This window comes from Maylandia zebra, linkage group LG6 (genome assembly GCF_041146795.1).
Source record: "Maylandia zebra isolate NMK-2024a linkage group LG6, Mzebra_GT3a, whole genome shotgun sequence".
In the NCBI taxonomy this organism is placed as follows: Eukaryota; Metazoa; Chordata; class Actinopteri; order Cichliformes; family Cichlidae; genus Maylandia; species Maylandia zebra.
This window is the reverse complement of record NC_135172.1, coordinates 30593214-30620666: the sequence shown is the minus strand read 5'-3', so window position 1 is coordinate 30620666 and position 27453 is coordinate 30593214. Positions and strand designations below refer to the sequence as shown.

At 42.1% G+C, this 27453-nt stretch overlaps 1 protein-coding gene and 1 long non-coding RNA gene across 3 annotated transcripts; one reads left to right on the top strand and one right to left on the bottom strand.

Moving 5' to 3' along the window:
* Positions 1–459: 459 nt before the first annotated feature.
* On the bottom strand, positions 460–25338 carry LOC101475480 (myosin-9). 2 transcript variants are annotated; one of them, XM_024802873.2, is made up of 43 exons: positions 25118–25338; positions 21242–21432; positions 21005–21145; positions 20736–20892; positions 20537–20564; positions 19141–19234; positions 18707–18727; positions 17393–17485; positions 16248–16311; positions 15750–15848; positions 15286–15429; positions 14589–14684; positions 14391–14467; positions 14115–14309; positions 13281–13454; positions 12886–13059; positions 12014–12128; positions 11665–11855; positions 11332–11453; positions 10439–10508; positions 10159–10319; positions 9913–10021; positions 9450–9581; positions 9086–9292; positions 8852–8989; positions 8597–8720; positions 8339–8510; positions 8024–8236; positions 7653–7797; positions 7357–7563; positions 7113–7217; positions 6698–6850; positions 6329–6577; positions 5799–6011; positions 5486–5698; positions 5013–5174; positions 4682–4810; positions 4325–4413; positions 4016–4139; positions 2565–2773; positions 2376–2484; positions 2086–2258; positions 460–1310 (listed from the first exon to the last, which is right to left on the bottom strand). In XM_024802873.2, the coding sequence occupies exons 2-43, from the start codon at positions 21425–21427 to the stop codon at positions 1205–1207; spliced, it is 5883 nt and encodes a 1960-aa protein (XP_024658641.1). In that variant the 5' UTR covers positions 21428–21432; positions 25118–25338; the 3' UTR covers positions 460–1204. The 2 variants fall into 2 exon arrangements, with proteins under 2 accessions (XP_024658641.1, XP_024658642.1); XM_024802874.2 differs by lacking the exon at positions 18707–18727.
* LOC112435010 (uncharacterized) lies at positions 25245–27453 on the top strand. The gene is made up of 3 exons (XR_003024361.2): positions 25245–25383; positions 25752–25853; positions 27040–27453. It is a non-coding gene; the product is annotated as an uncharacterized LOC112435010 (long non-coding RNA).

Sequence of the window (27453 nt, the reverse complement as noted above, 5' to 3'; positions counted from 1 at the left end):
TGTGGAAAGTTTAAATGAAAGTAAACTACTTTTGGCAGCCTCCGTTTTCACAAGGGGTCACCACAGCAACATAGCTGTGCACGTCTGATTTTGTGCTGAAGGCCACAACAGTGAAACGTGAGCATGGTTGGCCAAAATAACGTCTTCCCTGAAGCTTTGCAACTGCTCCTTTGGGTACTTTGAGTACCCAACATGAAGTTGCACAACATTTTGCCCAGAAAAAACAAAACAAAACCACAACACACACACACACACACACACACACACACACACACACACACACACCATAACAAAGCGGGAACAATTTGGAAACCCCAAGATTTCAAGTTTTATAATCTGCAGCTTGTCCCACAGAACCTTTCAGTCATTATAAAGTGGACACATGATTACAGAAAGCAGCCCAAAGGCCAACTCTGAATCAACTACAGCTCAAAGTGAATAATCTCACAAGACACAAGATTCAGATGCATTTATTCTCCATTTATTTCATTTAAGGCATTTTATAAAATGTAGAACAGCCTTACAATATTGGCATCGGTGTCCTGTAATTTCTTGATTAATACAGTGGCAGGTATTTACCTAAAATAGGGCAAGTTCAGCAGGTAGAAACTAATGTGCCAATAGAAACCATTTCAGCTGCAAAGCATAGCACAAAACAGGAGACAGATCCAATACATGATGACCCAACACCAGTAAAGTATAAAGCCAGTGCGTGGGGGCTAACCACCTATATTACTGCATTCCACTTAAAGATCTGAACATTTCAGTCGTGTTTGAGTTGGGATTGTGCAATCTGGCTGAGGTATTAACAGAGTGAGGAAGGGCATACAGTACCAACGTTATACTGACACCAGCACAGTGTGAAGCACAAAAACTCCCAGAGTGTCCAAAACTAGCACAAAGTGACAACGTTTTTTTCTCCCCCCCCCCATTTAAATCAACACATCAACCTCCATCTCAGATAAACTGGAAGGTTTGTTTAAACAGTGATATGTGTCATGACATACACGTTAAGTAGAAAAATATACTAAGAAAGTTTATGTAAAGCTTTCATAGAAAACATTTGCTGACATGAGTAAGATTTGGCCAAATAGAAATGCATTACACTTAAAGCAGGATGAGGGGAGGGAGGGGGATGCAAGGTTACATTTATATGCATTATTTTTGTGGTCCGAATTTCCCTCCTGGCTTCTCGTCCTGCTTTTCACTCAGCTGCACGTTCAGATGATTCACTCGGGAGTCCGCTATCATCGTCGCTGTCCCCAATACGATTCAGGTTATGTCGCAGAGTGTGAGACACGTCTCCACGCCTTAAGAAAAAGGAAAAACCATTAAAACACAAGTGTAGCACTTTTGGATTTTGGGCATCCTTCACTTTGTACTTTAGTCCTGATTGCCTCAAGCTTTAAGAAAATCCTCAATTGTACACTTTCCCATAATGCATAACGTAGCAGGCTTCCTTTAAATGACATTCTGTAAATTCAGCTGCTTTTGACGGCTTTTAATTCTTTACCCCTTAAAGAACTGAGCGGTCTGTGTCATATTTCAGGACTTGCAGAACACAACTGGGTTTGCATCAGAAGTTAGTGAGGGTGGTCTCTGCCTATTCAGCTACCCTTGTAAAACCTAGGAAACTATTCTAATGGGCCTTTTTACTAATCTATACTGAGGCGTCAAAACTCATCATTAAGTGTTCAGCAAGGTCGTCAAATGTCGCCTCAATGGGGCGAGCGCTGCTCAGCTGTTAACCCGAACACACTGTCATTACTAACCATTTGTTTTAAACAGTCCAGGAGAATTTTGTGTGACACATCTCATATCCTGGACTTGTTCTGACACTCTGCATATTGCAAGTTTAAAGTTTCAAGGTTCTTAATAGCAGCCTACAGGATGGTGGACATCGAGTTAGTGCAGCAGCCATGCCTACAATCAATGTAGATTTTGTGCTTTGAATGCACGTGGTCATTATAATGTCTGTACTGTCGGCAAAATGGAATATAAAACAAATTTCCTTTTTGGAAACAAAAGAATTTTCATGTAAAAAACAAAAACAAAAAACATGAGTTCCCCGACAAATGCCACTACCTAAGCTTGCTCTTCAGAGAGGAGACCTCACGGTTCATCGAGTCTGCTGACTCAGTTGCATCATCCAGCTCCCTCTGCAGCTTCCTGCGGTAGGCATTGGCTCTTGTCAACTCCTCCTCCGATTCCTCTAGCTGACGTTTCAGCTGACGCATTCGGCTATTTGCCTTTTCAGCCTGCGGAGAACAGTCAGTGTGGGAACAAGCACATTAGCAAGGAATCAGGCTTAAATATCAGGATGTCTTAGTCCTTGAATAACTTTGAAATTACAAGTAAAGCGTGATTGGGTTAACCTGATCTTTGTACTGATCCATGTTGCGCCTCTCGTCTTCAATCTGTACCAGCACCTCTTTCAGCTTCTTCTCTGTGCGTCTCGTCAGCCTGGAGGCCTGCTGACGCTCCCTGCAGTAAACGAGAGATATGTTGCAGTAGGAAAGCCAATGCAGTATATAAAACAAACGGTCCATTTCATCGCCCCTCACTTTGACTCTGTGTCGAGCTGTTCTTCCAACTGGGCAATCTTGGCCTCTAGGCTGGTGATGGTGAACTTGTACTTGGACTTGATGGTTCCTTCAAGCTCCTGCAGCTTCAGTTTCAGCTCCTTGTTCTGGCGATCTAGCTGTGAGCGAGCGCCCTCCAGCTGCTGGGAGTTGCTGCGCTCTGTGCTCACGTCTGAGGTCAGCTGATCGACCTTGTGTCAGACACACAGGAGAGTTACCGTACTGCTGATAACCACATGCCATATTCTGTAACCAATCCAGTGCCTTCATAGTTAAAGTTAGATGCAATTCAACAATTCAAACTCAGTTTTTCTAAACACTTTACAGATGAATAAACTTGCATAACAACCAACTTTTCACAACAACTGCAAAATTACCAACCAGGTTAGGCAGGTTTTAAAATGTTGAGGTAAACGCTGGAGTTTCGTGAATGTTGTGGAGTCTTTCATAAACTGTTCATGTTGGGTCTCAGTCTGTGGACATTGTGGAGAACTAAAAATACCTTTGAGTATACATAGACAATAAACTGGACTGGGTTAAAAACACCACTGCACTTTACAGGAAAGGCCAGCATCTTTATTTTTTGGGGCGGCTGAGGTCCTTCAACATCTGTTGGAAATGCTCCGGATTTTTTACGAGTCAGCTGTGGTCAATGCTGTTGCATGCTGGGGGAGCAGGTTGAGGGTCACAGATGCCAACAGACTCAATAAAGTGACCAAAAAGGCCAGTAATATTATAGGGATGGAGCTGGACTCCCTCGGGGTGGTGTCTGAGAGGCGGATGTTGTCCAAGATAAGACAATGCTGAATACCTCCCACCCACTCTATGACGCGCTGGCTAATCACAGGAGCACGTTCAGCGAGAGACTGAGATTACAAAAAGCCCCACTGAACGACACAGGAAATCATTCCTGCCTGTAGCCATCTCCCTGTAAGACTCCTCCATCTAACACACTGCAATAGTTACACCCTTTTGGCACACACTCTACAGTAAAGTAGCAAATGACAAAGTTCACAGGTTAGAGTCAAATGTCATACATTCTGCCTCTAATATTCTTGATATTTATTTATAATCACCTCTGTAAATTCTTGATGTTTATAATTAAGTGATTTGTATATATTAGTGCTGTTCTTAACATATTGAATTGTTTAAATAGTTCAGTCTGTCACTGTTACCATCTTGGAGCAACTGTAACCCACATAATTTTCTTCGGGATTAATAAAGTATTCTGATGATTGATATTGTGGCAGACTCATGAAAGGCAACCCCCCCCCTTTTTTTTTTTTTTTTTAAACCGGTTTTATGTATTCTTAAACCTACTCAACTAAAGTGTTCACTTTATTTCTGTGATAACTGATGACCAATAGAAACACTTAACATTAAATATTTGCCCTACTTATAAAATAAGATGTTAACAATCAACAGGTGTCTACCTGCTGTGTGCTTCTCCTCAGGCGATCATTGACCATTTCAGTGTTGAGCTGTTCCTCCTCGAGTTCCCCTTCGAGCTCGGCTATACGAGCCTCCAGCCTTCGCTTCTCATCAGTCAGCTGAGAACTGCAAACAAATGAGGAAGAGAGAAGGTGACGCTTAATGTGATAGTGTCCCGAGAGAAACTTGTAGCCTGTGCAGGCATAAGTAAGATTCAAAGTTGTTCCTGAAATCTGAGTTTCCATATTTAATTTTACCATTCGTGATCTCTCACACACACACACACACACACGCCAGTATTTCATTCATACATCTTGGTGTTGTTGCCGTTCAGCTCATCCTGGAGCTCATCCCTCTCGGTCTGAGCCTGTCTCTTGAGTTTTTCTGCAGCGGACAGTTCCTGGAGGAAATATTAGGCACAAGTGAAACATACTACAGAGTTACATGTAAACAGTAAGATTGCAACACGTTGAAAATGTTCTCAGAGTCATCATTTGCATTAAATGAAGACCCATTCTAGAGTTCTGACTCCAGAAAAGCAGACTGGGATACATAAAGTCATCACTGAGGAAGCTTTGCAAGAAGCGTCTAGCTCTTAAATATCAGTTATGTTGGCTAATTTTCTCACACAGTTACATCACTCTGTAATCGCCATTTCATCTCCATACCTCCTGGGAGTGCAGCATAGACGCCTCCAAGGTCTTGAGCTTCTTCTCACTCTCTTTGGCTTCATTGACAGCTTCATCTCTGGACAAACGAAGCTCATCCAGCTCTCTCATTATATCTTTCATTTGGGCCTGGAGTGTGGACATGAAATGTATTTAAGGTGAACCTTTAAATACAGGCTGTCAGCTCATTTTACAAAAAATTAAAAACTATGACAATGGGTGGTAATTGGTTTTATGGCATCTGTAAGTGTATAATAGTCTAATTTTAGAGTGACAAGTCTCTGTATTACATTCTGTGTTGTGTTTATGGATGCATGCTTGCATATTTTACCTGGAGTTTTTTCAGCTGTTTGAGGGCGTCATCGCGTCCCTTGTTGGCAGCATCGATCTGGGCTTCGAGGTCGGCCAGGTCCGTCTCCAGTTTCTTCTTAGATGAGAGGGCTAGAGCGCGCTGCCTGCGCTCATCCTCCAGCTCAACCTCCATCTCTCGCACCTTTGACGTTAAAACGGGTAAGAAAGAAATCATGGCACAGCCAAATATTATATATCTGGAAAGTAATTATTTTGTGACGTGTTGGGGGAGCTAAGAGAGTTCTCCCATCATGCCTTGGGACATGTGCTGCTGTTTAGATGCAGTACCATAAGTGAGTTCGGTTAAGCTGTTTTGTGTAGCACAAGCAAGTGTTTAATAAGGAGCTCCCCCTACCAGCTTGGGGGTCAAACAGCGAGCTCAATCCCTGTGTGGTGCTTTCTTGTAAAGATTCCTCTGCTTGCCATAATATGTTTGTAAATTCTCTGTGGAACCTGTTTAACAAGCTGCTTCCTCCTCTCTTCTCCCTGCTCGTCTCTGGCCTGCAGGTCTCGCTCAAACTGGGTCTTCATGGCCTGCAGGTTGACCTCCAGACGTAGCTTGGCATCTTCTGTGAGCTGCAGCTCATCCTCGAGCTCCTCCAGCTGGATTTTCATCTCCTCCAGCTGCTGCTCCATGGCACGCTTGGATTTCTCCAGGTCATGAACCTGAAGGTGAGCAGTTTGCATTGATAAACAGATTTTGAGTAAAGTGTTGCTCATGACCAACTTCTGCTGAGACAAGTAAAGGACGCCGGCACAGTCTTACATTCTTGCCGACGTCGTCTTTGGACGAGACCAAGTCTTCCATCTCAGCTTTGAACTGTTTGTTGGTTCGGTCCAACTCGTCCTTCAGGGTCGTCATGGTCTCCAGCTCACGAGCCAGATTCAGTGCTCGTGTCTCCTTCTCTCTGGCTTCAGCCTCAGCCTTGTCGCGTTCCTCAGCGTACCGAGTAGAAATACTTTTTTCCTCTGCCAGCATCTAACAGGAGAAGAACAGCAGAAATAAAATGCTTCATTTGTGAAGCAAAAGATCCACTTTCTTCTTCAACTCAAGTGGCTGAGAAATCAGGTTACTCTACCACACCCGTAATATTTTAAAATCGATTATGTGTGAGAGGTACATGACTTTTTGTCAACGTCTCGGTTCTTTACTTTCTCCGTTACTGTGTTGAGCAAACAATCCTTCATACACAACAACAATCCGACTTTATATGCATATTAAAGAAAGAAATATAACCACTAATCACATCTCACTAGGACAGTAGGAAACAGTCTGCTCTTATGGCCCTTTGATACCTGATCAAACTTTTTCTGCTTTTTCTCCAGGTTGGACACGATCTGCCTCAGATGGTCCTGGTCCACCATGAGGTCATCCAGCTCCTGCTGTAAACGGGTTTTTGTCTTGTCCAGTTTGTCATATGCTGCCGTCTTTTCCTCCAGCTGCAGTGTCATGCTCTCCAACTCCCGCTGGATTTTCTTGCGGTTCTCCTCGGCCCCCTCGAACGACGAGGCCTCGTGTTCCAGCTTCTTCTTCATGTCCGCCAACTGAGGCGGGGGAAAAAAGAAACATTTGTAGACGTTCTTGATCTGTGGTAACTGAATCAAGGTTACAGCAGAGGAGAAGATCTCTATTGGCTGCTGTGTTGTATTGCATTGTGGACCGACCTGGGTCTGCAGAGTGGAAACCTGCTTCTCCACGTTCTTCTTGTTTTCCTCCCCCTCCTCCAGCATCTCCCGCAGGCTGTTCTGCTCCTCCTCCAGCTGCCTCAGGCGTGTGGAGAGGGAGAGCTTCTGACGAGTCTCCTCTTGAAGCAGCTCCTGTTCAGTGAAGGAAATAGAACAATATAATCCAAAAAGTACAATAACTTATTACTGGTTTGCTCAGGACTTCGACCAGTGATGTCCACCCTGAATTACTTTTATTAAAAATCTTTTTCTTTATACAAAAAAGTAACATGAAATTATTATTTCTGCATTTTCTGTCCTTGAATATAATATGTGTAGCCAAGTTTTATAGCATATAAACTAAAAAAAATAAACCCTTTTCATTAGAAGTAATAATGAATTTTGGCATTTTCACCTGTGCATCCTGCAGCTGAGACTCCACTGAAGAAAGGTCCTTGCTGGATTTGATGTTCTTGCCCTCTGCTGCACTCAAAAGGCTGTTTGCATTGTCCAACTCTGACTAGATATGATAAAAAAAAAAAAAAAAAAAAAGAAGTCCATTAAATAACAATTCACTTGCAGCTACATCCTCCCCCTGTACAAGCAGTTAAATCAACCTTCTACCCCTTAAATCACCCCTGCCAGATGACTAGTCATACCTGCATCTTTGTTATCTTGTCGGCGAGCTCCTTCCGCTGGCGCTCACTTTCTCCATGTTTGACCTGCAGTTCTTGAACCTGGGTTTCGGCCTTCTTGCGACGGTTTTCCGAGTCCCCCTTACCTTGAGTCAGAGTCTTCAGCTCGATCTGCAGCTCATTCAACTCGCTCTCCAGGGCATGCTTTGTTTTCTCCACTGATGCTTTGTTCTGCAGGAGCAACAAACATCATTTTTATTTTTTTATTTTTTTTAAGATGACTGCTGACACCTCCATCTTCTGACCAGTTTTTAAATAACCTTTTTGGCCTGCTCCAGCTGTTCGTTGAGCTCATCGAATGCCTGACTGTGTTTTTGCCTCATATCGGCCATCTGCTGCTCATGAGCCTTGGCCTCATCCTCGAGTGTCTTCTTCAGCTGGGCAACCTCACTTTCACGCTTGCTCCTGCATGGACAGGAGGAGGAAATAAATGACCAGGAGCACAAATCTCAAACAGTTCGTTTACATTCAGTAACTGATGAAGGGCTATCTTAGTCTTGAATCTCCTAACATACAGACTTGTATTGTTCAAGTAAACATAAACAGACTTAAGGTCCAGAACTTGAAAGGAATCGGTCATCTCATTTTCCAATAAATTGTTGGGTCACATCTATGCAAGCCTGACTGTCACCTCAGCTCCTGCTGTGCTGCAGTGGTATCCAAAGTGTCCTCCAGCTCAGTCTTGAGTGCCTCCAGCTCCTCTCCGAGGTCTCGCCGTTGTTTCTCAGACTTGGACCGTGCCTGCCTCTCCATCTCCAGGTCCTCCTGGAGCTCTGAGATCTGGGCCTCAAGCTCTCTTATCTTCTTCTGGGCCGTGTTCTTGGCTGCAGATTCTTCCTCAATCCTGGCGGTTAGGCAGAAAGAGTTAATAAAACAAAGCCAGTCTTCCTTTTGTTAGTTAGGGTTAGGGTAACCCTACCCTAAATGAAGTAAGTATTGGACTAACCTAGCAAGTGCAGCCAGGAGTTCCTCCTCTTTTTTGGCCAGCTGAGCTCTGAGTTCAGCAATCTGGGCCTGCAGGTCTGCAATCTGGTCATGGAGCTCAGTCGAGTCTCCCTCAAGTTTACGTCGGTTCTTCTCCAACTCCTGGCGCACCTTCTCCTCTTTTCTCAGACGTTCTGCATTAAGAAGAAAAAAATAAAGTAGGAAAAACTGCAATCGACTCACAGTAGATTCAAAAACAACCTCAATGATAAACACTTGCCCTCCAAATCTGTGATCATGGCTTCATGTTTATTCTTGAGTTTCTGCAAGCTTTTGGACTTCTCTTCCTCCTCAGCAAGGTTTGTGGTGAACTCGGAAACCCTCTCCTCCAGCAGTTTTTTCTCCTGAGGTAAAAATGTATAAAACATATGAACATTTAAATTGTTGTTATTCTGCTGGAATATTTCAGGGTTAAAGAAATATTCTTTGTATTGTGAAATCATCAGTATGGGGATGTTAGCATGATGTACAACACCTTGTTAAGCTTGTTGTTCTGGTCATCCAGCACCATCATGCCCTCCTCGAGTTTCTTCAGCTTGGCATCTGTAGTCACTTTCTCCATCTGGAGCTTCTGCCTGGCTGCTTCCTCCTCATCCAGCTGCTGTTCAAGCTCCTGTATGAACCAATAAATACAAATAAATGATATTAATAACCTTTCCAAAAGAACATTTTGATTTCTCTTAAAGCCCGTCGCCAGGACGTTACAGACCGTGATGTTCTGCTGCATCTTTTTTCTCTCATTTTGCATCTGAACGACCCTCTCCTCCTCTTCCTCCAGGCGAGACTCCATGTCGTGGAGGATTTCCTCCAGCTCCTGCTTCTTGATGGTCAGACGGGATCGCACCTCCTCAGCCTCGGCACAGAGGTCCGTCTCAGCCTGAAGCTGCTCTTGAAGAGCCGATTTCTCTGCATTCAGCTACCAGAGGAGAACAAAGGTTAAATCTCCAAGCTTCAGAAGACTTCTCATTGTGACATGTGTGTTATGAATTTTTTTTATGTTCTCAGTTTAAACTTTGCCACATTCACACAAGAGAAAATTTAACTGATCAAAAAGGTTAATATGTGATTCTTACCTGTTGCTGCTTGGCCTCATATTCTTTGATCAGCTCCTCAGCCTTCTCTTGTTTCTCCTTCACCTTAATCAGCTCCTCTTCCTTGGCCAGCATCTCCTCCTCCTGCCGACTCACCTGCAGCAGAGGCTTCACCTGGAGGAGGGGAGAAGGGAAAAAAAAAAAAAAAGTGGTTAAATGGCACTCAAGAGAAACTGAAAGCAAAAAGAGTGAACATACCAACACTAAAATAACAAAACCTGATTGGAGACAGTTTGGCAAGTTCAGGTAAACTCTTAAAACTAATTAACTAATTTAATTAATTAAACTTTAAGTTTTCTAAAATAATTAATGTCATTTGTCACACAAGGAGTGGCCTTGAAACCAATCAATCTGGTCTGCTTACGTTTGTCCCAAGTCATATCTCTAACCCCACCCATGAAAAAAAAACAAACAAAAAAAACAAAACCCAATATTCGTCTGTTACCTTGGTGAAAAGTCTCCACCACTGCCAGTTCCTTAGTTTGAGATAGGCGGCACAGTTTCGCTGGATAACCCTCATGGCTGTCAGCTGCTGCTGCCTCTTGGTGAACGCTCTATAATTAGAATAACAAATAAAGATTACCCTGCAGACCAGATTATGAGAACTGAGTAAGAAATCACAGCATGCTCCAATGTTGCCCATGTGCAAAGGTGCTAGCTGAAATAAAATAAAATAGCTGATGTCTCATACTTGCGGGCCACATATCCTCTGCACCAGGCCTGGAAGCTGATGATCACATCAGTGATCTTTATGTCCCTCTCCTCCTCCAGGTGGGCCAGGACTCCAGCCCTGAAGAACACTTTGCTCTGACCGATGCGGAACAGGTTTGAGTCGAGCTCCAGGGCTTTGATCTGACAAGCAGAACAGGGAAGTGTTTCAGTGAAACAAAACAAGACTTGTGATGAGTCCTCTTGCTCTTATGATAAATTGAAAGCTTCTACAGCTGATCTATTGATTGTGTTGTTCTTACCATGAGCACACAGGCTTGCTTGCCGTCCATAAATCCCTTTGGAATAGCGGTAGGAGTGAGGATTTCATACCTGGGAGAGAAGATCACCATTAAATCAATTAGCAGATAAAAAGGCTGACACTTTCAGGGTCAAAACTAATCTGTAAAATCAAATCCATGTAATGGAACAAATAGGCTGTTTTTTCTGTCCTTTCCTGTTTGGAAACCCCCCCCCAAAATAAAGTGTACACAACAAAGTGTTGTGTACTTGACGTGTTGAGTGTGCAGAACTAAATGGGACATCCTGAACACTTCTGATTAAAATCGAATGTAGATCATTTATTTTCAAGTTTGTGACCTACGTATGTTGTGAGACTGGTTCAGTTTGTTTATTGGCAAGAAAACTAAGAATAAGGATTTGTATGTAGATTTGACCAGATGTGTGGTTTGCTCTAGTTTACATTTTTAGTTTTTGCACTGCAAGATAAATTAATATAACCATTTCCTAAAGGGGAGATATTTTCCCCAATTGCACATTAAATAAATAAAAATCAAGTTGTTGCCTCAAGTTAATGAGAAAATAATTTGGAGATTATTTAGCATTCGGACTGCTGTTGTTCTACTTAGACACTGAGGTGGTTTAATTAGGATATCAACATTTACAGCATTTAAAGAATGAATACAATTTAAATAACAGCCCATCATTCTTGTATGAAATGCCCTCATGGGAGAGTTTATTTAGCAGTGGGAAAAAATGAGCCTAAACCTCTTATATAAATGTATAAAAAAAAAATAAAAAAAAAGATGACAGAAAAAAAAAAAAAAAAAACCCACAATCTGCTGTTTTGGGTTTGTTTTTTTTGTAAAAAACAAAAAAAAAAAAAAAAAACAAAAAAAAAAAAACAAAAACCTACCTCTGTCTGAACTCCTGGAAGACGATGCGGTTGGGGAAGCCCTGTCTGCAGATCCGAATCCCCTCCAAGACTCCGTTACATCTGAGCTGGTCCAGAACCAGGTGAGCTTCCAGTTTCCCAGCCTGGAGGAAGAAACGATTGAAAAGATGGATTCATGTGTTCCGTCTATTAATCCTAGAAATGCTGTCAGTTTCACAGTTCAGATAAACAGGCTCAAGTTGGCAGATGCACATGATCAGTTTTAATCACGACACGTGACTGATGCAACAGTCTATCTGCACCTGCAGTGCTGAGAAATTCATCGAGTGTGGCATCAGTTTGTTTATTCAGTACCTTCTTCTCGTGGTTCGGGATGATGCAGCGGACAAAATTGGGGTTGGTGTTTCTAAGGGTGGTCATGAGGTTAGTCAGCTGCTCCTTGTAAAGCTGACCCACGGTGCGGAACATACCCTTTCGAGTTTTGAACGCACCCTGCGCAGAGTCCGACATTCCTGCCACCTTATCCAGGCCGACGATACGATCCACTGTTAAGATGCACAGAGCACAACTGAGTTCAGCTGTGTTGATCATTGTGTGACTTGGCTCTTAATGGTGCTGACACTAGTGAATCTAAATTTTTATGCCTCACACTCAAAGAACTGGGCCTCTTGGATACACAGATAAAGTCAGTCACATGACCTACCATCTCTCCACAAGTCAGAGGTAAACTTGTCTGTAGACTGGTTGAGCAAAGTGGCCACACACTCATTCAGAGGATCCATGTTCTTCATCAGCCATGCGTTTGCCTTGTAGTCCACCTGCAGGAGACGGATGTAAAACACAGGATGATCAGCAACCTCGGCCTTATTTTTAAGTTTGTGCTTCAAATGCCCCATTTTATATAGAACCTGATGCTTTGCTGCAATGAATAAATCATGCACCTGGTAAACGTGTTTTTGTATTCCACGACCCTGAACTGGATAAGCGGTTCAGAAAATACACTGATGGATGAATGCTGTGTGGGCTGTCATTTTGCTGCCATCTAGTGGCACGTAGAAAGTACATTACTCAAGTTGTGACCTTAATATTTTTCCGTTTTATTTATAAATCCCCAAGTTACAGTTGCCTAAAGGTGCTTTGTGTTGCAACAGGGAAAAAAAAAAAAAAAAAAAAAAAAAAAAAAAAAAGCCAAATAATCAGATGATCTACGAGAAAACACTCTGCGACGGTGGGAAGGAAAAACTCCCTTTCAAAAACTGGAAGAAACATCAAAGTGACCGTCATCTGACTCAAATACAGCGTTAGAGTATCTGAAAATTACACTCATCATTTAAGAATAGCAAAGTAGTAAGGAGCCGGAAATACATGGACAAAGTAAACTTATAATACATCACTCCCAAAGTAGTTTGTATACTTGTGAGATAATACAGCAACAGTGATTTCAAGGCTTATTTACAGGTTCAGGAACAGAATTTATAAGATTTCAGTTACTACTACTAAAAATGTTGTTGTGTATCATTTATTTATTAAAATTAATACTAATTAAGACTAAATTAAAATGATTTCACATCTGACCTTTCCAGCATAGTGAATGATGCAGAAATCTGCATCATCCTTGAGTTTTTTGGGTTTCTGGAACTTGGGGTGTGAGCCCTGCTCCTGAGACACCTTCTCCACAAACGACTTGTCAGTGGCTTTGGGGAACCAGCACTCTTCATCCAGCAGGGCCAGGATACCAGGAGGACTGGCCTGTAACACACACACACACACACACACACACACACACACACACCTCAGAGGAATCCACTTAATCATGAAGTTTGGTTTCCATGCCACAATTATTGCACAACTGTTTGCTGTGAAGAACGTAAGCGGAAATTTCTGCAGAACACACGTAATTAATCAGAGGCGTCGCTCCAGGTTAAGACAGTTACTGCCGGAGGAGGAATGACAACTATAAGCTAACATACAGGTTTTTCAATGAGGTCGATGCAGGGCTGCAGGTCGAGGCCGAAGTCTATGAAGCTCCACTCGATGCCCTCCCTCTGGTACTCCTCCTGCTCCAGGATGAACATGGTGTGGTTGAAGAGCTGCTGCAGCTTCTCGTTGGTGTAGTTGATGCAGAGCTGCTCAAACGAGTTCAGCTGCAGGGGGAAAAAGGAAAAAAAGAAAAAAACCCACAAAGGACAGAGTCGTTTCAGTAAATGGAAAATAAAACATTTTTCCCTTGTAGAAATAAACTGATTATTTTTTAAAATAATTTACATTTATAATATTTATGCTGAAAAATCATGAGGTTACACAGTTTGAATTGCTAAACCTGGTGTAGTATAGAAGTATATACACAAGTTAAATCTTTCGGCTGCTCCCTTTAAGGCTCACCACTGCAGATCCTCTCCTACTCCCAACCCTCTGCATGTCCCTCCCTACATCCATGAAGCTTTTGTGTGGTCCTCCTCCTTTTCTCCTACCTGGCTGCTCCATCTTTAACATCCTTTTGTCCAGTATATTCACCATCCCTCATCTCTGTGTCCAAACCACTCAGCCTGGGCTCTCCCTCTCTGACGAACTCATTTGTAATCTTGACTGTTCTGCTCACCCCCGATGAAAATCTGAGCATCTTCAACTTGTAAACCTTCCCTTTCACTCTCACTGCTATCATGTTACAGAAGTTGATTGTCCCTTGTTTCGGCTGGTGGATCCCTGGTATTTAAACTCATGTGCTTGTATTATTTTGATTGAACTTTCCCTCTCCTCTCTGCAGGATGCAAAATCAAACAGACAATATTTAAGTCTAAATGTACCTCAAAGATCTCAAATCCAGCGATATCCAAGATACCAATGAAAGAGGCTCCCTGCCTCTTGGTCTTATCCAAGGCCTTATTGATTCTCATGACCAGCCAGCGGAACATCCTCTCGTAGGAGGCTTTGGCCAGAGCCTCGACTGCAAACTCGGCCTGCTCCTGAGTCTGGGCCTTCTGCACATAGTCCCTACCAACCTGGAGAAAGGAACAGGACACATGTGGATGAAATGTGTTCCTAAAATGACATGACACGACAACAATCACAGATTTTCAGACCTTGATTCTTGGAGACAAGATGGCTCGTGTGAAGTCGGTCACATTGATGCCGAGTAGGTGGCACACTTTCTGAGCAGCTGGGGGTGAAACACGGGTATCATATTGGAGCATGCAAAGGTTGATGCGTGAATGAAATGGCATGCAGCTGAAGGCACGCATAGAGGACAAGACGATGATGGTGTGTGTAAATGCGTATACCGGTGTCATCGGGCAAGGAGGCCTGGTCAGAGTTGCGCTCCTTTTTGAAAGTCATGTTCCCCAACTGCAGCACGGCAGACACCAGCTTCAACAGGCCTGACCAAGAAACAAAAGTCAATGTCAGCATGTCTGGTCACCTCGCAAATTAAAAACACCCAAAAGATATTCGGACTTATCTGGGAAATCAAAGGCATAACTAGAACGCAATTTTTAAACCCTGCGCTGTAACCTTACACATAACCTGACGTCCACCTCCCGAGACACATCAGGTCGACCCAGCCCGCAACAACTGAATGGTGTAGGAGTCCACGGTGTAAGGTTGTTCAGACTAAAATTAACCTTGAGTTGTATAAGTAGTATGTCTACTCTATACACGACTTAACCCAACTTCCCAAAGCTTTTCTAGCCTTTCCCAAGTTTGTGCAACAGCATCATGGTGATGTCACACCAAATCACATGCATTAAAGTCTTTTCTTGAACTTGTCACCCATCTTATTTAAACATAAAATAGCATTTCTTTGGAATTTAAAATAAATGCCTAAAAATGTGAGACTTGAGAAACAAAACAAAAAAACCCACAACACCACCACCAGGTAAGACGTGTGTGGAAAACCTTAAAAAGCATTATTAAAATCAATTAGTCACAAAATTAACTTGCAGACTAACCGATAGTTAAAATAAACAAAATTATAAGTACCAGTTATTTCTTCATCTGGGATGCTCATGATGTTAAAGGCCTCCATGGTTTCGGCGTACAGGTCTTTGTCCTGCTGTCCAGGAATGGTCACATGTCCGTTGGACAGGAAACGGTACTTGCTGTAATCCTCCAAACACAACTCCGCTGGATAATAACGAGAAGGAGAGACAGATTTATTCACCAAGTACTCTTCATTTTATTTCTGTAAAGCTGAAGATTTGGGCCTTGCATTGGCTCAACCGCAAACAGAGCTCTGCAGTCGCAGTGGCTGTAACGACGGAGTGAAGAAAAAGTGAAGCTCCATCATCGCAGCCCAAGTCGGCCATTTCTGATGCATTACTATGAGTTCTTCATAGATTGCAGTGATTAAAAATTTAAAGCACATGCAGCTGGCAGGGCTGGCACAGTGACTTGGCTCTGTGCAGCCTCTCATTACATTCAGAGAAAAGGGTTTCAGTGCTCACAGCGCAGCTTCTCCCCGGCTCCCGTCAGCATGTAGTAGAAGATGTGGAAGCCCCTCTCGTCTTTAGCTTGTCTCACAGCTCGAGACTTCTCCAAAAGATCTGACAATTCAATCAAGGACAAAACATCAAAAGCAAGAGCAGCAGCACAGCGTCATCTATAAGAAAAAAAACAGTTCATGGTAAAGTGATTAATTTAATCTGTTTGGCACCTTTGAAGCCCTCAGATTTTATTCATCACTTTATCTGAACTTCAGTCCTTTTCTTACAGGAAGGCCAAATGTCCAGACTACTTTTAATGATGCATAAATCAGAACTTAACAGGTGCAAGGTTTGGCAAAGAGCAGAGACGCCTCCAGAATTTTTACATTTGTGAGGGTGGTCAGTGCCCCGCTTGGCTCACCGTCAATGCCGCCCCTGGGAAAGAGGTGTAAGAGTTCACGGGAACATTAGCTCTTTTTTTCAGATTAGGCCAGAAGAAATCAAGTTTTAAAAGGATACAAGTTTCAATGTTGGCTCCAACGATGTAACCATTGACATCAAAGTTGATCCTGATGAATTTTCCCTGAAAAAGATTTTTTTATAAATCCACCACAAAAAGACATTAAGTCAATTTTCACCAAACTTTTATAAACTTTGTCTGAAAATAATCAACACATTTGGACCAAACAGCAGGAACTTCTACTCAGGCAGCATCTTTCACCAGTGTGAGATCCAAGGTGGACCATTTCCTGGTAGTTGTATAAACATGTAGATAACCTTTTGTAGCTCAGATTCTTTCAAAGTTGATATTTCTATTGTAAGTACTATTTAAGAAATACAACTACAAAAAACAAAACAAAAAGAAAACTACACTATTGGAGGGGTTTTTTTAATTATTTGTTTTGGTTATGCATGTTTATTTGGGGATTTGGTGTTTTGGAGGGAATAATTTTATCGGACAGAAATAAGTGTCTTTACTGCACATGTGACAATAAAACTTAAAAAAAACAACAACAAACAAACAAAAAAAAAAACCTGATGTGCACCACATTTAAAAACAAAAACAAAACGTGACTCTTAAATGTCAATGTGATTCTCCCAAAATGTGTCCTGAGTTTATGACTGAAAAGATTTAAAAACCCTGGTTGTGTCTACCGATTTCCCGGTCATCCGGGTTGCAGTAGTTTAAGTGCTTGAAATGAACGACGTTCACACATTACACTGTTTCAAAGGAGTGAATGAGGCCATCTAGGTCCACTGTGAATGAGCATCACTGAACAGCAGCTCTCAGATCTACGACGGAGTCTTGAAATCTCTTCCCCACTCACACCTTGGCTCATGTGACCCTTAATGACTTGAATGTTTACAGGGTGGGTGGATCGGCAACTCTCAGGACTTGGTATCTAACTTGCGTTAATTATCTGTGACTCTCCATCAGTTTTTAAAAACTGAAAAGACCTCCTGGATCAGAGGAGAAACATCTTTAAGAACTACAGACAGAAGTCCGGATGCCTTCATTTCAAGCACTTTTGCATTCATCCTAAGTGTCAAGTGTTGTTGCGTCACACATGCTAGGCAGAAAAAGTTGGTAGCTTTTGCTGTTTGAACCCTTTTCAAAGCTTGTTTTGAAAATTTAAAGAAAATAGAAAAAGAGCAGCTCTTACAAATCTTGAGGAGTTGTCATTCTTTACAGTCTTTGCGTTGCCAAAGGCCTCCAGGATCGGGTTTGCTTGAAGCAGCTGCTTCTCCAGTTCCCCCTGACAGAGAGAAGTCGGAGCCACAACACAGTTGGATTTAGTGGTTTAATGTGACACTCAGATGGACGCTGGTTAAGCAAGCGCAAGTTTAGACCACTTTTCCTGCAGCTCTGTGGCTAGCGAGTGGAAAACAAGTGTGCAGCAACTTATTTACTTTATTATAAACAATTGTGTCTGCACAATTAAAACAACACCCTCAGGAAAAGGCATTATTACACACACTCCTGCACATTCCAGCACACATTCCCACTGCACAGCAAGCCCGCTCAAGCACAAAATCCCTGTAAGATTTTCTGTCCATGCATGCACAAACAAGGGATCACAAGCAGCACACATGCAGGTTAGTCAAAAACCCCAAAAGGAAATGCAGGTAGATTCCAACAATCTGTATACAGTCACACAACAATGACAAATCGCAGCAACTGAGCAAACAGAGAGAGAGTTTTAAAAAAAAAAAAACAAAAAAAAAACTGCTGCTGGGTGGAGTGGGAAATGTTTGTCTCGTTTCCCTTTATTTCCTCAAACCACAACAGATTCTTTAATGTGAATGAAATTTTTATTTTTGCAGTGTAGCCGTCTTTATCATTAGGCAAAAACTGAACCCAAATATAACGAGAATCAGTGAGAAAGTGCAGCACTGGAAGGAGCGAAAAGAAAAAGTTATTGGCCTTTGTGGATTAGGTTTTTTAAAATTTGCTTTAAGTTTTTGGAACAAATTGCTGAGTTGTTGATCATAAACATCTGGTTAATTAAAAATGTAATCAATAAAACTCAAATTTGTAAAATAATATTCAGTTGAAACCATCAGAGTGGCCTCGATTGGAAGTTACTAATCTTAATCTTATCATTTTACACCCTGTACACAGCCAACTATAAATACAAAATATGGAAAGTGCTGTTTTTAAATGGGAAGTTTTGTGCACTCCTGCTTGGTAAAATTGTGTTGTCATACAGCTGAAACTAAGATGAAATAACATGTTTTGTGGGTTTGCAGTTTCCACATGCTTTAAGTCTTTTTCCAAAGCTAACTGCTTGATCTTAATGAAGATACAAATGGTCTTTCCTCAGCCAGAAAGCACATTTCCCCAAGCTGCTCCTTTGAAGCCATTATAATGGTTAGTTTTGTGTAATCTTGAATGCATTTTCTTCAATGTGAAGAAAACAAAACTGGTTAGTAGAGAAAACTTAAGTGGACATTTATGAGGTCATAAATGAACTCACATGTGACAACACAGCAGAGCCCTGGAGAAAAAGTAGAAAAAAAAGAAAAGAAAGTTGAACATATTTGATGCCATCTTCAGTGCAAGTATTACATGACTGCAGAGGAAACCTGCTGTCACCTGGTGACTCAAGAAATGATTAATTAAGCAGCTCGTGTCCGGTCCTGCTGAATAACCTACATTTAACATGAGTAGTACATGAACACACACGTGCACAAACACATCTGCGTTCTGCTGCAGCTGGAGCCGCCGCAGAGGTGAGGCGGGCACGTCGAGGCCTGAAATAGGAATGCGGTCGCACACAGCTTCCTTGAGTAAATCACGTTAAACAGATGGACTAACAAGGAAATCTACTGATACTTGATGTCAGAAGAGGGGAGGGAGGACCAGGTAATTCAACGTTTGTGCAAAAGGAAGCGACGATGATTTACTAACCTGGTCTTTTTTGGACTTGAAGGATGAGGCGACATGAGCAAGATACTGAATGACTTTCTTGGTGTTTTCTGTTTTTCCTGCTCCTGACTCCCCACTGCAGCAGAGAGATTTACACACATGCATTATGATTAATTTAGAACTGATAACTGACGTAAAAGCAACAACAAGACAGAAAAATATCAATTTGCAGAAATTTAAGTAAATACTGATGCAGTTTGAGGTTAAAGTGATATATGATGGAAGTCTATGGATTTATATCAGCATAACCTTAAGGCATAAGACATTTATTTAATAAAAACTAAGCCAAAATGCAGAAGCAGTGTGTGAAAAACTAAAGCACACCTTTGCTGCTTGTACAGGAATTAAGATTGTAAGTAGCAGCCAGGTGCCGCTATTTAAATGCACTTTATTGACCGATCATCAGCGAGTGTTGAGCGCCTCTGTAAAAGCAGAAGTTTCGAGGGTTTGCAGGTCTGACGCATTCAGATGCGAGTCATTGTGGTGACGACGAGGAAAGACATCAGCAGCGATTTTAGAGAATCAGATGCTGCTGCCTGTCAGCGTGGGGTTATACGGTCATTTCCAAACAAAGCATTCAAAACTGACAATCTTCCCAGGAGAGCCACTCCAAAGTCAGACCGCGCACCACTTGAAATATTAAAGTTCACAACAGTATAGTTAGAAAAAGACTGAACAAATACGGCTGTTTGGAAGGTCTGCCAGGAGAAAATAACATCTGTTGCAAAGTTACATCTGAACATGCAGTGTTCTTTGTCTTGTCAGCATCACATTGATGAAGACTCCAACATGACATACCACTACACACCTCATACAGATACCAAACCCGGTGTGGTGGTGTTTGCTTCAGACTTTAAGACAGCTGTGAATAAACTAATGCCCACAAACCCCAGTGACTGTGGGGTGGACTTTTCCACGCTCTGCTTCTGTATGTCATGTGCTTTGTTTTATTTCACGAAGTCTTGACAGGTGCACCATCAACTGAGGTAATGACAGTGTTTTTATGGCCTTTGGAGTCTAGAACAATCAAATAATTTAGTCAAGTGTCTAATGGAAGACCTCCTTAAGCTTTACTACAGTGTTAGCATGAAGGAGGACACACTTCTAAAAACTGAGACATCAAATTTAAAAAAAAAAAAAAAAGAAAAAAAAAAAGCTTAAAGTTTTGCTCTGAAAATGAAACTCCTAGACTAAATATTAGGCACTGGATATAATGCATGATGTCAAACTTTCCGCTACAAGGAAGAAAAAAAAGAAAAAGGAAAAAAAAGTAGCGCAAACAAAGGGGGGGGGGGGGGGATGATGCAATGATTGTAATTTGTTTTTGCAAAAACATAAAAAAAATGAACAAAAAAAAAAAAAAAAGAGAAAGACTTGCGTGCAGAGGATGGACTGATCTTCACGATCTGTAAAAGAGAAAGATGAGACTCCAGATCAGAAACTAAGGTGAAGTGTGTGACATTTTAAACATTTTTTCCTTAAGCATGCCAATAAATTTCTAATTACATCTTTGTACGGTACATCATTGACCTGATGGAGTATGGACGCGTTTAAAACTAATTTTACAGCTGCCTTACCCTGCATCATGCTCCTGTAGGCCGTGTCTGTGATGGCGTAGATGTGAGGGGGCATCTCGTGCCTCTTCTTGCCCTTGTACATGTTCACGATCTCCTCGCTGTAGATGGGCAGGTGTTTGTACGGGTTGATCACAACGCAGAAAAGGCCGGAGTACGTCTGCGCGAGAGACAACACGAGACCAATCAGTCGACGAGGAGCAGCAGCAACATCGATTTCAGGAAGATCGGCGACATTAAAATGCAACAAAAACAGATCCCTGCCCACTCACATAGATGAGCCCGGAGTAGTATCTCTCTTTGAGGTTGTGCAGCACAGAGGCCTCGTTCAGGCAGGTGAGCTCCGCCATGTCCTCCACCTTGTTGAATTTGGGTGGGTTCATCTTCTGAATGTCATCCTTGTTGAATTTCACCTGAGATTAACAGAAGCAGAGTCAGGCTTGCTGAACAAGGCTGGGACAGTAAAAAGTACACACTGCAACACAGGCTTGTTGATTCTTCAGTTTCACCTTCTTGCCAGAGTCCGTCAGCTCCACCATGCACTCGTCTCCCTTCTCCTCTTTGATGGAGCCGGCCTCAAAACCCATCTTCTCACTGGGGACCCACACCAGCTTCTTGGTGGCCCAGTCGGCCTGAGCCAGAGGGTCGGTCAGCGCACTGCGGTCCCCATACAGGAACTTGTCTGCATCAGTCATGGTAGCTTTTAAAAAACAAAACAAACAGAACAAGAGGATTTTAACAAATATCAAAACACTGTGACAGTCTGATCTTTCACATTTTACAGACAAGAGCACTGAAATTATTGGGGCAAAAAATAAATTAAAAAAATAACTTTCTGTGAGAATTAAAAAATACCTCCTTACAGAGGGGTATGCACATTACTTTACAGCAGCCGTTTCTGTGAGATTAAGGGCTAGAGATATGATGCGCTGGATTATTTTGACAGAATTTCTTGCAGGTACAGCGAACAAACTCTTGAGTCTCGAATCACAAGCTCCCAGAGACTCTGCAGAGTTTACCAACCTCAAAACCACAGTCGAGGCAAAAATACAATTTAAAATGCAGATGACTCATGAGTCCAAGTCATCTACACAGCCTGTACAAAAAACTCCATTTATTGTTGTGCAAGATTTAAGACCATCGAAGTGACTGTGCACGTTTGATTCATTGAAAGATTTCTACATAAAGGCAGGCTTACGACACTGAACGCAGTGTGTTCACAGTGGCAGCTTTGTTGCACGTCATCCTTCCTGTTGTCTCTTTTGTGTTGTAACTGAATTAAAGACACAAATGAGATAACTCTGAGTAAATAAAAATATTCAGATTAATGATTCAGATCAGACCACCAATACTGAGGACTGTGCTACCTCATCTTATGTGTGTGCGTTTGTGTTCTTTTTGAAGATGATGAGAACTGCACCACAGGTTTGGACATCTGCTCTGCAGCTGTTCCCCGCAGTGTCATTATGACCATGTAGCCTCTTTTCCTGCAACCACCTTTAACTTTAAACCAGAGCTGGGACAGCCAATCAACCCAGATACTAATGTCAGGATCACATTATTGACCTGAGGCTCATCGCAGTCAGACAAAATGATTAATCTCTTTTCAGCTGTGCTCTGTTCTACGACTGCTTTTATTTTTCTACCTGTCCATCTTTTGTTCCCCATCAGGCCCGCATTCCTTCCTCACCAACTCATTACACAGAATTCCACAAATTCCCGACTCCTGCTCATCATCCGTGACCCTCTGTTCCAGCACAGGTGATAAATGTGCAGCTATGCTGCTCTGTGTAGAGCCTATATGTAAAAAGCCTGACGGAGGTCTGTGGACGGACGCTTTTGCACTCAGAGTGGTAGAAAGGAATGTCAGAGCAAGTCTGGACAGGTGGAGAAATGTGATTATTCCCCAGCCACACCCTGGAGAAGTACTCGGGGCTGCAGAAAGAAAAAGAAATGCCCTGAAAGACATTAAAAACCTAAATAAATAATCAACTGGATGTGACCTTGCCAAGAAAATTTGCACATGGTGAATGCAAATTAAAGTTATTGACAGCCAGTTTTCCCCCCCCCATTAAAAGAGTTTGTTCAGATGAACATATAATCTTTTACTTACAGCTTAGAGCTTTGAGTCATGCCCACTAAACAACAGTTTCATTTTCTGTCAAGAAAAAGGCACGTCTGTGACTGAAGCGTGCAACAACTCCACTTTGTTGCACAAAAGAGACAAACCAGCACTGATAAAAGGAGATAAGCTTCTCATAGATTAAACTATTTGGAACCAGTTCTCACCCCTGATGTTCAAAGCCTTTAGATGACTTAAGCTAGTGGAACATTTCCCCTTCCTGAAGTCATATTAGAAAAATCAAACATTAGAAAACCAATGTTTCAGCTGCATCACGCAGGCCAGAAATGACTGAACTCCAAGCAGAGAGGTCAGGAAAGAACTCAAAACATCAGACTCAGTGTAGATACTGTAGGTAGAAGATAAAGTTTTCCACACATCAACACCATCCTTCACCGATTAAGGATATAAATGCAGGTCGGTTTTATTGAATGATCCTGAAATGATAAGTTGGGCTGTAAGAGCGTTCATCATGAGCGCAGCCTGCACACCCTCGATGCTGAGACTCATTCAGAGGAGCCGACGTCTCTTGGATCAGAGGGTGGATGATGCAAAAAACAGCAGAGCGGTGTGTGTGTTTGTTTTTGTGCAGAGATAAAGGCACAGATAGAGTGTGCGAGTGCGCTTAGACTGAGGGATAAAAGGGATCAGTGGACAAGGTGTCATCTGTGTCTCTCCTAAGTTCATTATGTGCTCAAAGTCTTGAAGATAAGTGGGGGAGGAAGAGGAACACACTGACATTTCCTCTGCTTTAATTCAGGACTGAAATCCTGCAGAGCGTCGTGTGCGTGAAGCTAAGCTATGACGGCTAAAGTCTTTTATTCTAAACTTTTTAGATTCACATGCATGCGGCTTTTTTGATGAAGCCACCAACAGGCCAACTTCCTCAGGAAGTTGCACACAGTGCCTTTGCACATTTTGACACGGTGGAACAAAATAACAAAATGAGCTACTTCAGTATTCTCTGTTCCTTTTATAATTAAAATCCAAACATTAGCTATCGTAAGCCGTGTCCTGGTGAACCTCCGCTGAGGTCGGGATGAAGCTTGACCACATCTGGAAACAGATCCACCCTCAAACACAGCACACGCTCTCCTATTGTCTGCAAGGGCCCGTTTAATCCACCTCTCTAGTGTTCTTCATCACGTTTTCAGCATCTCCTCCACTCGCCTGCTCTCTTTTGTTCTTGGCCGCAAGTCAATCCCGGCTTTATCCGGGCTTCTGTGGCTCTTACCTAACACAGAACACGAGTCCTGTCGTCTGAAGCCTGGCTGGTGATACGAGGCCGGTGGGGTGACAGACTGAGGAGGAGATGTTGTTGAGAATTGTTTAAAATGTGACTGCAGTCACAAGATGTTTGATATGTGAAACGATCGTGGCTGGAAGATGTAGCTGGACGAGTGAAAAACAGGTCAAAACAGAATAGTCAACTTTAAGCCGAAGATGTTTTGCATTTCACTTTGTGTAACAGGCAGAGAGCTGACTGACACTGAGGGTGAGATGGCATTTTTTTCTGCAGGACCTTGGCTGATTTTGTGGTCACAGTGAAGTTTAATTACAAAAGAGGAAGAATTGATTATGATCAGCAACCGGTTTTTGCAAGATATGCCCTTCATACAATTAAAAAAAAATAAAAATTCATGTGCTGCTGCACTGCTCTTTGTCCTCTTTGGTGTCTGCTCTCCAATTTTGTGCCCTGCAGACAGACATAGCAGCTGGGTGTGTGCAGTTTGTTACATGAAGGAAGTCAAACAACTGATCTTGTGCAACAATGACAAAAACTGCATTAAACTCTGTAAAAAAGGCAAACATGAGCTCTCGGTACCTCAAATTACTTCAAATTTTGTTTGTGCCATATTGTCATCTTCATCACTTCATGCAGCCTTCCACTCAGTTCATACAGGCCACCAAAATAAAACTTAACCCACATGAAGTTTATTCAGCTGTTTGAGGCTAAAGTTCTGAATTATTGTGAAGGTTTAAAGCCCGTCGAAGTAAAGCTCTCTGATTGTTGGTTTCACAGGTGTGAGAACACAAACACGTCTGCAAGCTCGCGTCTCAGCCAACAAATACAAAAAAGTCACTTTAAATTGTTGTAGAAATAATTCCGCAGTCAATGAGACGATAATGGAGCACGCGCTTCACCTGACGAGAGAACCTGCCCAGGTGTGAGCCATTACATATCTTATCTCTTAATTTCTTACTTTGAAGTCTTCGCTACAGCATTTCTATCTCTCTACCTGCAGGAAACGAGGTGACACACCTGATTTTCAGCTACAGGCACTGCAGGTGTGATGAGTCGCCTTCCTGCGTTCGTGTTTGCAGCAGTCCTCCTTCACCACCTCCTTCTCGACACCTTCACAAAACAAGCAGCTGCTCAGGAGGGGCCACAAGAACACCACCTCTCCGCTCCTCTTCGTCGCGTCTTCAGCCGGCTGTCCGCTCCGTCAAGCGCTCCTGCTGCTCAGGCGTGGATCAGCGAGGATGCGTCGACTCCACCTGGGATCGGCCCAGTTTTATTTTTCGCAGGTAAGCCAACGGCCCCGCCCCCTCCTCGCGCGGTGTTCAAGTGCTCCACGTAAAAACGCGGACTTGCGAGTCGCTCTGAATCAAAAAGAAAGAAATTTGCTATTTTACAACCCGGATGGAATTTTTTTTATAAAACAAACAAAGTGCATAAATCATAAATGTTGATAATGAAACAGAAAATGGAAAATACAGTTTGACTGACCATACTCACTAACATCCTCCACTTATTATGAAGAGCTGTCTAATGAAATGACTAATTTTAAATTATGACTCACTTAAGTTCCTTGTCATTTTTTTTTCCTGACATGATATGATTGTCTATCAATAATGAATGCACAGCTTAAATAAATACCTGTTGTCTTCCACAGCAGTACTGGAAAAACAACCAAAGGCTTTCAGGGACTAAACCTCATTGAACATGTGTGGCACCTCTCATGTGTCATTAATGACTGCAGCATGTAAACTAACATGTAAGTCTCGTGCACAAAGTGTGTTCCTGTTTTTATCATTTCATTTTTTTAAGTGGAAGCTGATTGGCCCCACTATCACTGCAGACGTGTCAGCCACAGTGGGCCTTTGCACCGTGTTTCTGACAGGGTGTTTTTATCTGCAACAACAAATTACATTCTAAGGTCAACTGAAGTAATAGAAACAAGAGCTGTTCTCACAAACATCCGAGCACATCCCAAACAAGGCCAAACGTTTACCTGTACCTTGTCTCCCGTCCACCAATGAGGTTCTGGTTTAATTTCCTACCTTATAAGGTCAGAGATTTCCAGAAAGAGAGAAGGCGCAGCGCTCAGGGGCGGAAGGAGGCGGGGTGTTTTGTTGCGAGGTCTCGCTGTGGTGTAACTTTCGTTTCGAGCCCTGTCTTTACCCCCAAGCCCCAGTCCCGCTGCTGTTAAAGACCTGACACACATCAAAGATGAGCAGAAATGTAGGAGCAGCAGGTCGCAGCATGAACGGAACAGACGGCACGCTGTGTGTATTCATATCTTTGTGGGGACCAAAAGTTGGAAGTCTACTTTACTTGTGGGGACCAAAATCCTGGTCCCCACAAGTTAAAGGCATTTTGAGACTTTAGGGAAATGGTTAAATTGGGTGTTTGTTAAATTTAGGGTTATTGTTAGGCATTCATTTTTCATAGTTATGGTTAGGGAAACCATTATGTCAATTAGATGTTCCCACAAGATATGAATACTTGACTGGTGTGTGTGTGTGTGTGTCTTTAACTGGTTTAACCTGTAGGCAATAAAATTAAGCATACACACTTAAAGTCAGGATTACTGTGAATAGATTTGTCCCACCTGGTGGATGAAAGTAATCCTTAAATGTTTTACACATAACCCTTCACTGTAAATGCCTTCATTAAAATACCTCTGAAAAAAACCTCTTTAAGATCCCCACATCTAATTAAACTACATCTGACTCAGCACACAACATATTACAGAGAACTGTGAAATTCATTATTAACACTTTATTTTTCTGTTTTCTTTTTTTAGACTTTTAGACTTTGATCTGGTAACAAATCTGAAATCTTCTTGAACAAGAAACAATGTCAATAAATTCATTTTTACTGTGAAAAAGTCCTGAGCCATCCTTCATATCTTCATATTTTGCTTCCAAACAGACACATTTTCTTGTAATTTCTTGCAGGTTCTCCTGGCTTTCTGAAGATCATCCAACTTTGTCTTTGGACATTGCTTCCTTTTTTCACTTGTTTTTAGTCCAGTCATTTATTAGGACCCCTTAACACTGATCTGTGAATCCTTCAAGCATAAAATGTCACCTAACCCAAGGGATGAACCAGTGCTGTATCTGCACATAACAGAAAACTAAACAAAAAAATTCAATTGTGTCTTTAGGCTCTTTGTTGCTATAGCACCCTGCTGCAAAAACACACAATTTGTTCAAATTTCTTTGGCTGAATTTACAGAAAATGTTAACAGAGTCTGACAAAATGATGAAATAGTATTTTTGGACAACTAGGTCAATCCCAAACAGCTGTTAACCCAAAATTTGGCATATCTTGGCACAGTGTAAAGTGTGTCCTTAAAATTGCACAAATGG